This window comes from Sinocyclocheilus anshuiensis, unplaced genomic scaffold (genome assembly GCF_001515605.1).
Source record: "Sinocyclocheilus anshuiensis isolate Anshui unplaced genomic scaffold, SAMN03320099.WGS_v1.1 scaffold715, whole genome shotgun sequence".
NCBI lineage: Eukaryota > Metazoa > Chordata > Actinopteri > Cypriniformes > Cyprinidae > Sinocyclocheilus > Sinocyclocheilus anshuiensis.
This window is the reverse complement of record NW_015551089.1, coordinates 173,764-187,051: the sequence shown is the minus strand read 5'-3', so window position 1 is coordinate 187,051 and position 13,288 is coordinate 173,764. Positions and strand designations below refer to the sequence as shown.

General features: G+C 40.5%; 1 protein-coding gene and 1 pseudogene across 3 annotated transcripts in view; both read left to right on the top strand.

The window, feature by feature from the left end:
* Positions 1-2,258, top strand: part of LOC107662654 (sodium/potassium/calcium exchanger 4-like) — a 44,216-nt gene extending 41,958 nt beyond the window's left edge. For 2 of the 3 annotated variants that reach the window (XM_016452734.1, XM_016452732.1), the window contains exon 17: positions 451-2,258. In XM_016452734.1, the coding sequence (XP_016308220.1) occupies positions 451-603 (153 nt within the window). In that variant the 3' untranslated portion in view covers positions 604-2,258. The remainder of the gene's footprint in view (positions 1-450) is intronic. The other variant, XM_016452733.1, reaches the window with a different exon arrangement.
* Positions 2,259-3,056: 798 nt separating this feature from the next.
* Positions 3,057-13,288, top strand: part of LOC107662624 (UPF0317 protein C14orf159 homolog, mitochondrial-like) — a 26,063-nt pseudogene continuing 15,831 nt past the window's right edge.

The following is a 13,288-nucleotide window of genomic DNA, read 5'->3' as shown; positions in this document are numbered from 1 at the left end:
ACCCTTCTGGTTAAATATTGCGCTTCAAACATCATGAACAGTGTCGGGGGGTTCTTGGCCTCCACGTTGTGCATTAAAATCGTTTAATGCAAAGCTAGCCGTGCATTATCCCTTACATATTGGTTGACCTCTAGTCCAAACTATGCAGTTGAGTAGACTGAGTAGAACACAGCAGCGTGTCCAGGATTGGAAGCTCTTTACAAATACATTTTTAAACAGCCACTGAATATAAGTATAGAGAATATGATCGATCTTCGGTTCGAATCCATATTTAGGAAAATCCATATTTAAATGAAGATCACAATAAACTGGGGTAGGACATTTTTTCCATTCCTACTTAATGCTATAAGAAAGAGCTCTTTTCTGCTCCAGCATGACATTATTTAGGTGTCCATACAGAAGATTGCTTTCCCTGGCTGTTTACGAATAATTTTGTTTGTCCACCTTCAGGTGCTGGGGATCCATGTGAACAAGTGGAGGTTAGACTTTAAGTTGGGCGTGTACGTGCTTATTCTGTATGCCATCTTCCTCTGCTTTTCCATCTTGATCGAATACAATGTCTTCACTTTTGTCAACCTGCCCATGTGCCAAGAGGGTGTCTAAGCTAGAAGATTTCCATGGGCTTTGAACCAAAATACCTCCGGGATAAACCTGCAACCAAAACCACCAATGATTCTGCTGTTTCCTCTGTTTAATCTCCCTACTGAGTTGCTACTGTTGAAGAAAACCACTCTCTAACGCTGCACATTTGCACCACTGTGGCTCAGATGGAAGAACTGCATTTCCCAGAAGACTGTTGACTCACAACTTTCTCCATCAATTCCAAGAAATGAAATTCTCCTTGGCAGCTCTCTTTATAACTGGATATTCTTCCACTTCTGAACCTTGGACAATCATAATGCAGCCCGTAAATGTTTTGTTCAGAGCAGAAGGATTAAAACTGTACACTTGCATCACAAACTGCACACACATAGCAATGACAAAGAATGCTGCTCATTCCTGTATGCATTAGCAATCTACATCTTCTAATTTCTGTCTTCCCTTGAGACACCGTATGATATGAACATGAACATAATGCACTTTATATGTGGCATAAAACATCTATATCATATTAATTTATTTCTTCCGGTATGGAAAAATGAAAGTATGTCCTTGATGTGGCGCAATAAAAAGATGAAAGTGACATGGAATGACTGCCTTCAGGCAAGAAATTGATTCTCGCAGCTTGTTACACAGAAAAAAAAATGGTGAAAAAAGATGCACAGCAGATGTGAAGCATTTTCTGTATGGATCATGCGGCAGGGGGCGAGCTGTTATGAAATCCTCATGAGCTGGACGATATATTTCCTGCTGAGAGCTTCCGGCAGGTGCCCATCTGAGAGGTCAGCGAGATGACCAGCTTCTGACACACGGAAACAGAAGCTCTAATATTAGACACGTTTCGGTTTCCCCTTTATTATTCCAGACCTGCATTAACCAGTGAATGGAACCAATCGTAAAGCACACATCAAAAGCTGCTCCTCACCTCTCATTCAGACCAGAGCAGACGACCCTCAGGACCGCTCTTTGCTTGTTTTGCAATATGGACAATGAGACTGACAACTGTGGCTGCTTTGATATTTCATACACATACTGATGATATCGCAAACAAAGATCCTGGATTTTGCAAACATGCTACAAATCAATGCGTTTTTTTGTTTCTATGTAAATATAACCTCACTGATCCTGTCTGAACCAGTGCTTCCTTACAGATGATGGGAGGTGAGGGTGAATTTACATACGTGACCGAAGCGGCCACTTTTTCTTTATTTCCAATGCACCCTAACCTCCCTCTCTGGATCTTTATTACCGTTTGTCTGTAATGCATGATCTGACACAAAGAAGCCATTTTTAAAACAGGGCAAAAGATTTGTGAGCTCACATCAATGTCCCTACAAGGATGAATCTCAAGAAAATGTGCCCAGGTCATATTTTATCCCAAAATCAAAAGAAAAATAAATTGTATTGTGCAAGGAAGTTAAGTTTTAGAACCTTTTAAGATTTGTCTGCATTGCAACATTTATTTTCTTGAAAGTTAAGCACATTTTCAACCCTGGATTCTCTTCGCTGTAATGCATGTGGACTTGATACTGTAATATGTGCACACTGTAATAACATATATTTAAATTAGCATAAATTAAAAGAAATTGCCATATTAATATTACTCCGATTTATAAATTCTTAAAATTATTTACTCTGATTTATAAATGCTTAAAATAATTTAGATGTAATTTAAATGCTTTTTTGTGTTATGGTAATGATTTTTTATTTTATTTATTTTGCATTTTAGTAATAGGAATGAGGTTTTTGTTACGTGGTAAAGGAAATGTTTTGATTGTATTATTGTAATGAGATTTTTATTTTGCATTGTGGTGAATTTTTTTTGGCAGTAATGAAAATTTGTATTTTTTTGCGTTACGGTAATGAGATTTTTTCTTTTTTTTCATTGCAGTAATGAAAATTACGGTAATGTTGTTGGAGGTTGAAAATGCGTTTGCCGTGATGTCACAATACAAAAAAAAAAAAAAATGTAATGGTCCTCATAGACTGTATTTTCTTTAAGCATAACATAACATCTTATTTCTTTGTTTTGTGGTAAAATATGACCTGAACTTGTTTCCTGGGATTCACCCATAAATGGCAGCTACAGGACCCCCGTTCACTCAGCTGCTATAGTGGGCTCAGGAGATCTGAACTTGAGCGTAGAGGAACGTGTCTTTTGTCAGTCGTAGAACCTGTTGTTGTTAAGTGCTAGGAGGTGGTGTCGCTGTTGTCTGTGCAAAAAGACCGGTGTTGCAGTATTTGATGTACACATTATTTATGATATATGCAATCTCAGTCGGTGAGGGCTGAATACGGGGATTATATTTTCATAGATGAGCCATGTTTGTGAAAGCTGCTGAAGTCGCCCACCGCTGTAACGCATGCATGCAGATTCTGTCATCTAATCTCACATCACATAATTGCCATTCTGTAGAATGTCGACTTTAGTTTATTGTGGCGATGTGCTGTGCGGAATGACTGTGGTGTCGTGTGGTGATACTTTTTCCTTCGCTCTTTGTTCTGTGGTGTTTCTCAGTGGTGAGCTGTATGATTACATTATTCAGATGACATTGATACACCATACGCACACTGTTGGAAGAGCTTCGAAAGCTTCTTCCTATGCTGGTTCCCACGTTATATAGCCTAGTTATTTATTTATTTATTTTGAGCATTAAATTAATTCTTTGCTGCCAATTTCTATTCTTTGTTAGTTTCTCCCTGGTTGTTTTGGGAAATGTCTTTGCCAGGGCAGTCATATAGCCTACTTTATTTGAATCTAGGCCTATTTGTAAGCACACTATCCTTAACTGTTGACTTTGTTGCTGATAATTTGTGCCATGCTTGATGTAAATGCTATCGTTATATTTGAACTAAGATGAGTATTTTTTTGCCATTTAATTGTATTTTATAAACTTCGGACCTCCGGAGCAGTTTGATTAATGTTTCACCGGGTCACTTGAGACGGGATGTCTTTGTTGCCAGTTGTATAGCACTCTCCATTGTATGCCTCTTAAGAGGGCGAGAACTTAAAGGAAAACGCTTCAAATGACTCTGTCACGCGTGAATATGCACAAAAGTAGGCTATGAGAACTTCTCATGCGGGATCTTGATTTATTAAACACACATGCACAGATACATGCCCAACTGCTCCACGAGTGACCTGCTGCACTGTGAGAGGATCGCCATAAACCTTCTGTGAGGTACAGATTGAATGATTTTCAGCTTAAGACATTGGTGTGTAACTTGAATGTATTGTCTTGCAAGCAATGGATGTATCCAGCCAATGCATTTTACTGTAAAGCAATAATCTAAAAAGAATATTAACAACAATTTATGAAGCATACGAGTATTGTATGGAGAAAACAATTAAATTATACTGTTTATAAATGTGTTTCTTGGGTGTCTGTCTTGCATTTGTTCATTGAATTAGTTTTTAGTGCCCCCACATGTATAAAGCCAGTAACTAGTTTTGGCCATTTTGTGTTTCCTTCTAAAATGGAATCGTCGTTGACCTTCTGCCAGGGCCACTGCTGGCCAAATAGGTGCCCTAAGCAGGATTGTATTGTTGTGCCCCCTCCCTCAAATATTATGGAAGTAAAAAAAACACCTACAATAGGGGTCAAAATAATAAAATATAAAAGTAAATAAATAAATCCTAATTCAATTGTATTATTTACAAATTACAATTGAAGCTCTAGACAGTTACGGCTATGATTTTATTAATACAGTTGTCCGATTGATTTTATAGTCTCAAGCATTCAGAAATCACGCAAAAGAAAATGAAGCAGTTTTACGATAAAACCATGGTTAATTTTTGTAAGGGTTGTGATGTCCACGTTTTTTTTTTTTGTGTTTTTTTTTTTTAAAGGAATTTTTGAGGCTGTGTCATCTATAGCAAAAAGGTGGCCAAAAATTAAAGATTAAGTGGATATTTGAATTAAAGGGTTAGTTCACCCAAAAATGAAAAATAGCCTGTGTTTTACTCACCCTCAAAGCATCCTAGGTGTATGTGACTTTCTTCTTTCAGACGAATCCAATCGGAGTTAGATTAAAAATTGTCCTGGCCCCTCCAAGCCTTTCAATGGGGGTAAGCGGGTGTTCGGTTGTCAACAGGTCAGAAGACGTGAAATAAAGCACGCGCATCCGTAGTAAAACGTCCCTCATGCGGCTCCGGGGTGTGAATAAAGACCTCCTTTAGCGAATCCATGCATTTTTGTAAGATAAATATCCATATTTCAAACGTAATAAACACTTTTCTCTCACTTCCACTGACTGTGGTACGCGGAAGACGTTCAGTATAAACTGAAAGCTGAAACTTAAGTTCATTGTTCCAGTAGAATCTTTTTATGGGACCCTTGAAGACTAGGATTGGATAAAAAATTTTGATACTATTCAGGACGTTTTTTACATACCAAATTGTATACCCTTAATCTGCAAAACATTAAGGATTTTAAGTCTGCAAGCATGCCATGGAGACAACTGCAGGATCTCACAGAGATTATAAATAGACAATTATGGCTATGATTTTATTAATACAGTTGTCTGATTGATTTTATAGTCTCAAGCATTCAGAAATCACGCAAAAGAAAATTAAGCAGTTTTATAGGATATCACAGAGAATATTACTGTATGTTTACTGACAGGATATCAACAGGCTAACGTGATTTTGCACAAGGATCTTGCTGATGACTTTGAGGCGTTTTGCCGAGCTAACAGCAGTCCCCTACCGCTGCTGTACAGGAGCAAATGTGGGGAATGGAGCTGCAGCCCTCTCGCCACAGGATCTGACATCAGGTTTTTTCACACCAGAGTATTAACTGACTATATAACTGAAATATAACCCCTGGCCATCACTTGTAAATTGTATTTATTTATTTTTTTTTTTCACCACCCATTTACTAAATAGGTGTGAAATGAAATGTAGATAGATAGATAGATTAATCTTTTTCACAATAAAGTGTTCTAGTGCCATCTTGTCATTTAATAATTACAGCCAGAGATGGACTATGGAAGGTATTTTCTGCCAATTTTAAATAAATCAATTCAATTATAAAAATGAAAATGAAAACCAGATTAACAATTTCATTATAGAAAATGTTATACAAAATAAGTGCCAAAACTGAAAATGAAATGAAATGATTTAATTACCATTTTAATTTTCACTGTGACAATGCATTGTCCCTGCCAATCTTAAAATCAAAAGGCAAACATGAAAAAGAAAATGCAAATAGTTTTTAAAAAGCTTTTTATTAATGCTCATGCAATAATAGTGACACAATTCAAATTAAAATGTAAAGTTTAGTTTTCGTTTTATTGTCTCTTATTTCACAGTTTTCATTTTTGTTTTCATTTTCAAAGTCAACCTGTATGCAAATTCTATGTTAATTAGTGGACGGGGCTTATTGTTCAAGTGACCTAGAGTGTCTGAGGGCTATTGTATGGAGGCCCGTATCCGCGACAGTCGAGTAAAAAATATGATTATGTAAGTCATAATAATTAGAAACGTTCTCATATTAATGACTAAATATCTAATAATAATGAGAAACTTTATCATAATAATGACTTGCTTCTCTCGTATTAGTGAGAAACCTTTTATTACTTCTATGCATGTGCCAAGCAGCGGACCAGAAGGGAGCCACACTGTAAAAAATGATTGTGATTTTAACAGTAAAAGACTGTAAAAATGCTACAGTAAAAACCTTTTAACTGGTTAACAGTAAGTTTCCATACTATATTCGGTGAATAAATGTTATTACATTTAATGTAATTTTACAGTAAAATACTGTTAAAACTATGGTTTTTGGAAGTGAAAAAGAAAGTCATTGTATAATTTACAGTGACAAACTGTAAATTGACACTCCCAGAATTTCCTGCATGACACTTCATATTTGAAGTTTTTGTTTTTGTTGAAATAACGTTTCTTCTTGAAGTTCTGGCAACCACAGCTGCCGGTATTTTACCGTAAATGTCACCGATTTTTTTTTACAGTGTAGATGCCATACTGAAATTATCAGTATGTCTTCCATACTTTTCCAAGCGCATGAGAAGGTGTGTAATGCAGAAGCAGAGTGGTTACCATGGTAACGAACAGCGCCTGCTTGTGCTTACCAGTGAAAACATCTGATGGATTACTGAAGAAATACTGTATTCATAGTTGCATGAATGTCCCTTATGAAAATTAACCAAGGTTTTACTACAAACAAACAAGTACATGGTTAATATAGTTAAAACCATGGTAACCACAGATTAACCATGGGTTAATCGCAGTGGGATCTCCTCCCCTTCTCTGAAATCCTGAAACCTTTTAGGATAATACCAGTACAATAAACAGGCCAATTGTCGTTAATTATGCAAATTACATGCAAATACTAACAAACATGCGGGCAGTATATAATGTGATGAGAAGAGCGACAATTGCCTCAGAATCTTCTTCCTCACTCTGCCACTGTCGAAGACGCACCTGAAGATAAGACCGCTTCTTCACTGCATCCGATGGCTACCTTCTGCCGAATTTGCGCGGGCCCCATCGATCCGCCGGACCTGCACGAGCACTGCATCACCTGTCTGGGCCTGCTGGCATGCATTTTGAGGACTCGGAGGAGCATCACTTGTCTCCTTACAGGGATGAGGCCCACTGCCGCCAGCAAGCCGCTGCTGGGCCCTCCCCTTTCGCCAGTCCTTTTCGCTGATGAGATCCTTGGCCACCCAGGATGAGTTCACCAGCTGTTGAGCTCAACCTCAACTGGGATGCTCCAGAGGAAACTGCCAGGAGTAAGCTTTATTCCTGGTACTTCCAATCGAACTGCCGCCTGGCTGCCTCGAGGAAGGTCCCATTCCTCCCAGATGTCCACAAGCAGGTGGTGAAGTTGTGGTCTGCACCCCAGTCGGCGCACATCCACTCTTCCACTCAAGCCATGTTCTCCCACGTGAATGGGGCAGAGCCCCACGGCTATGTACGCATGCCCCCCGTTGAGTAGACCATCGCCGCTCATCTGTGCCCTTCCTCGGCCACGCTTGGCGCAGACTTCAGCCTACCTTCTAAGCCTTGCAGATTGACAGGCCACCTCACTGACAAGGCTTACACCTCTGCGGGCAAAGAGGCATCCACGCTGCATGCGATGGCGGTGCTGCAGGTCTTTCAAGCTAAGCCCCTACAATCCCTGGACAGCAGTGACGGACTTCGCACTGATAGCTACAAAGCGCTCTGCTCAAGCCATCGGTCGTTCCATGGGCGAGAGCTCGCTAGAGGGCCGGCACCCAAGCGCCGCATCCTGCATTATGTTCCCCTTGTTCCTGTAGGTGACAAATGCATGTTCATGTTTGTTCAATAAAAGCACAAACATTCTCATAAAAAGAGCTGTTTTCTCCTCATCATATTGATATGGCGTTACTCACCCTGCCTCAGAGCAGCGCAGAGCCGCTGTCTGTGCCTTTTACGGCTTCCCAGTGTTGTCCTCCACGACCTGTTTCCCCACCAGCGCATTTAGCCTCGCTTGGGCAGGATGCCAGTCTACGAACATCGCTGCCAGCGATAACGACCAGAGAGATTCAGCTGCTATGTCAGTTCCTAAACGTGTGAAGAGCTATTCCAGGTATTCCGCGCTGGGTGCTGAGCAAAATAGAGCACGGGCATTCTCTCCAGTTCAGATGCAGACCCTCCCCCCACACACCCCCCGTTTCAATGGCGTGGTTCCATTACTGACACTGTCTCAAAATGCCCCTGGAGAGCGGGTTTTACAGCTGCTATTTTGTGGTACCCAAGATAGATGGTGGACTCCGTCCGATTCTGGACCTGATACCCATCAACAGAGCACTTCACAAGCACGCGTTCAGGATGACGACTCGGAAGCATATCCTGGCACAAATCCGTCCCGGGACTGGTTTGAATCCGTAGACCTGAAAGATGCATACTTTCATTTTCAGATAGCACCGCGCCACAGATGCTGAGGTGTGAATATGCAGAAGAGCTTGTTCACCCCGAGTCGGTCTATATCATATGGTTGAAAACTCGAGTTTTATGGAGAGCATGGACCATGGGTCTTATGTGCATCATGGTCACACACAGCTGCGTCAGCACTCTGAGACTGTGGCGTGACCCAGAAATGTTCAGCCGGGAGGTTCCCCTAGGACTGGTGCGCTGTGGTTACGACAGATGTGTCAACCTCAGGCTGGGGAGCAGCCTGGCTGGGGAGCAGTGTGTGAGATCATACCAACTTCAGAGTCACAGAGCAGGTGGCACATAAACCGCTTGGAACTGAAGGTGGTGTCCTTAGCCCCAGTGGCTTTTCTGTTGCACCTGGAACAGCGACATTTGCTGATTCGCACCGACAATATGTCTGTGGTTTCCTACATAAATTTCCAGGACGGCGTGTGCTCCAGAACCCTTTTCAAGCAGGCTGCGAGTCTTCTATTACGGGTGGATCATCATCCGATCAGAGCGGCACATAACCCGGGTTTCCTAAACTGCGGAGCAGACATGATTTCGCAGAACAGAATTCCTCACGGGGGTGGAAGCAGCATCCCAGTTCGTTTCAGGTGATTTGGGACCACTTTGGGAGGGCGGAGGTGAATTTTTTTCACGACGAGTGAGAACACACACTGCCCGCTGTTCTTTTCACTGTCGCACTCCCTGCTGATGGGAGACGCAGACGTTGTGCTGGCCAAGAGCCAGACTTTGTGTTCCCTCCGGTGAAGATTTTGCCTCTGGTATTATGTAAAACCAGGGAAGAGAGAGCGTTGGTGATCCTCATTGCCCCAGCAGCATCCCAGTTCGTTTCAGGTGATTTGGGACCACTTTGGGAGGGCGGAGGTGAATTTTTTTCACGACGAGTGAGAACACACACTGCCCGCTGTTCTTTTCACTGTCGCACTCCCTGCTGATGGGAGACGCAGACGTTGTGCTGGCCAAGAGCCAGACTTTGTGTTCCCTCCGGTGAAGATTTTGCCTCTGGTATTATGTAAAACCAGGGAAGAGAGACCGTTGGTGATCCTCATTGCCCCGAACTGGCTGAATCAACCTTGGTTTCCAGACCTCAGGGAGATGCTGGTGGCTTCCCCTTGGCGATTCCCCCTCAGGAGGGACCTGCTGTCTCAAGCGAACTGCAGGATATGGCACCCCAGCCCAGAGCTGTGGAGCCTTCATGTTTGACTACTTCAGAGCTCCTAGAGGGGCTAAGCGCCCTGCCTCCCCGTGTGCTTGACACACTCAGTCTCGTGCACCTTCTACCAGGCGTCTGTACTCTCTTAAATGGAGAGTGCTGTGTTAGAAATATCGACTTGGTGAGCTGTCGGATGTTCTACGTTTTCTGCAGCACAGCCTAGATAACGTGTTACTTTTAACGCTAAAGGTTTATGTGGCCGCTATTGCTTCGTTTCGTTCTCCGATTGATGGGCAATCGATTAGGAGGCACGTGCTGGTGGTCAGTTTTCTCAGGGGAGCGAGGAAATAACATCCCCCATGCCCTGGGTGCCACCGTGGGATGTAGCGCTTATTCTGAAAGCTCTTCTCTACCCCCATTTGAGCCCTTGGCATCCATTGCTATGAGGGAGCTCTCCTTCAAAACTGCTCTGCTCCTTGCCCTTGCCTCGGCTAAGCACATAGGAGATTTGCATGCACTCTTAATGGATGATGATTGTATTCGCTTTGGGCCTGGGGTCTGTAGTGTTACTCTCTGGCCGAGAACGGGCTACGTGCCTAAATCCCCTTTAAAGCGCAGGTCATTTCTTTGCCCGCTTTGCCTTCTGAGCCGTTGACCTCACGTGACGTTGAGGCTCAGAGCGCCATTTGCCCTGTTAGGGCTTTAAGGATTTATATTGACCGCTCGGCCATCTTTCGACAGTCTGACCAGCTCAAGGGCTATTGCCTCTTCATGGGCCTGGTCTAAAGGCATATCTATTTGGGATATATGATTTGCAGCCACCTGGTCCTCACAGAATACTTTCGCCAGGTTTTACAAGTTGGATGTGCCGTCCTTGGCATCTCAAGTGATTTCGGTGGGTCACTAAACTCACTTATTATTCTAGTTAATTGCTATCTGCAGTTTGGGGCACAATTTACCATGTATAGCTGTTGACACTGTGCAGGCCTATGTGCATTTTTATATGTGCTTTTGTTACATTGCACGGCGCTACCGTGCTACTGTTGTTGTGTCTGCCGTGTATTCAGTGCAGCCGCTCATTTATTCTGGCCAGTTATGCTAATTTGGTATACCTGAGTTAAGATGTTTATTGGTCTAGCTCCGCGTATCAGCTGTGGGCTTTCCAAGCAGCATTGCTTTTGGTTGGGAATTGTGTGTTGTTCTACACCTTGCATGGTGTGGTCTTAGCCCTTGGTTCGGGTTGATCATCGCCGCACTCATGGCTGGATTGTATACCGTTCCCACTGCGAATGCTTCGCAATGTAGAGTGTCGTAACCTTGGTTATCTGAGAGCAGGAACGAGACATTGTGAAGGTCACCATGATCATTGCTCAATTAGTAGTGCAAGCATTCAGTCTTAGATTCTTAGGCAATTGTCACTCTCACCACATTATATACTGCCCACAGGCTTGTCAGTATTTGCATGTGATTTGCATAATTAGCGACAATTGGCCAGTTTATTATACTGGCGTTATCTTATAAGGTTTCAGGATTTTGGAGAAGAGGAGGAGTTCCCACTGCGAATGCTTCGCAGTGTCTCGTTCCTTCTCTCAGTGAGCCAAGGTTATGACAGTAACCGGAGATGTTTTGCTACACAAACCATAGTTTAACCATGCTATTTTTAGTAAAGCTGTGGTTATACAAATGGTAATCAATCTGTCAAAAAAATGGTTACTACACTTTTTTCCGTAAGGGGTGACGACTTATAAAACTAAAATTAACTGAATAAAATGGCATTTATTCATTAATAAGTTTGTAAAATCTTCATAAAATGTATGGGTTGTGTTAATATAACACGTATTTCACGAAGGCGTCTATTTGAAGTGCATTCATCTAAAGGATAGGTTAGACATAGAAAACTTCTTTAAGATGATTAATTAGAATGAATGCAAAACTGCCTGAAAAGATGCCGATTAAATGTTTGCACACATCTTTCCAGGTGAAACATTTTTTAACAGACTTTGATATGTGCATGCGAAAGGCGTCTTATTTGAAGTGCATTCATCTAAAGGATAGGCTAGACATAGAAAACATCTTTAAGATGATTAAGAAGATATTTAGTCATTTAAGAAGATATTTAGTCATTAATATGAGAATGTTTCTCATTATTATGACTTTCAGAATCATATTTTTTACTCAACTAGTCGGAAAGGGGTCTCCATGCTTACGCCCTCAGACACTAGGTCACTTGAACAATAGGCCCCGCCCACTGATTAATATAGAATTTGCATACAGATTGACTTTGAAAATTAAAACAAAAGCTGGGAAATAAATGAGACAATTAAACAAAAACTAAACTTTACATTTTTAATTTGAATTGTGTCACTATTATTGCATGAGCATTAATAAAAAGCTTTGTAAAAACTGTATTTGCAGTTTCTTTGTCACTGTTGTCTTTTCATTTTAGTATTGGCAGTCTTGCCTCGAGATCACCAACTGCATTTTATTTTTCAATTTGACAAGGACAATGCATTGTCACAGTGAATATTAAAATGAAAATTAAATAATTTCATTTCATTTTCAATTTTGGCACATGTTTTGTGTACAGTTTTCTGTAATGAAATTGTTAATCTTGTTTTCATTTTTATAATTGAATTGATTTAATTAAAATTGGCAGAAAATTAGATTTTGAAGAATGTGGGTTGACGACAGCCATTGACTTCCATAGTATGGAAAAATCACTGACTACCACCAACTGTTTGGTTATTTACATTCTTCAAAATATATTCTTCTGTTTTCAGCAGAAGAAAGTAAATCATACAGGTTTGTAACAACATGAGGGTGAGTACATGATAACAGAACTTTCCTGTTAGTGAACTATCCCTTTAATCTCTCACTATATGTTTCACATATACACATAGATACATCAAACTCTGTGTGTTTGTGTATATATACACACACACACACATATATATATATATATATATGTATATATACGTATCAGAGGTGTGCGGTGGTGTTCTGAGATGAGGAGGCAAAGTCCTTTTAAAAAAATAAAAATCAAATGTAAATTCCTGTCCCAGTAACATGTTCTTGGTTAAATCATCAATGAACTGACTTTAGCTGAAAAATGACTCTGTTATTGTCTTCTTGCATCATTGACAAACTATTCTCCTGTTTGACTCTGTAAAGCTGCTTTGTCACACAGTATTGTATAAAGCGCTATACAAATAAAAAAATAAATAAAAATTAATTAATTAATAAACATTACTTACACTACCAGAAAACAACAACAACAAAACAATTCTATTTTATATTTTTACATTAACAATGTATTCTGTTTATTAAAGCCAAGTATGAATCAAGTTAGTGTTTTTAAGCATTTTACATTTATTCCAAAATAATAACTGAAGGCAGTAACAATTTAAACACTATATTTTATTTGTGAACTTATGTTCAGCTATTCTTTTTAATAGTTAACTTTTAACTATTTTTGAATTATTCGGATCATCAGTCATCAAAGCTCAGTAAATATTGGACACTGAGATTTACTATACATTTCACCAAGCTGATTACTCACTAAAAACTCCCACAGATCATGTTTTCAGGCCATTTCAAGTCTTATTTTA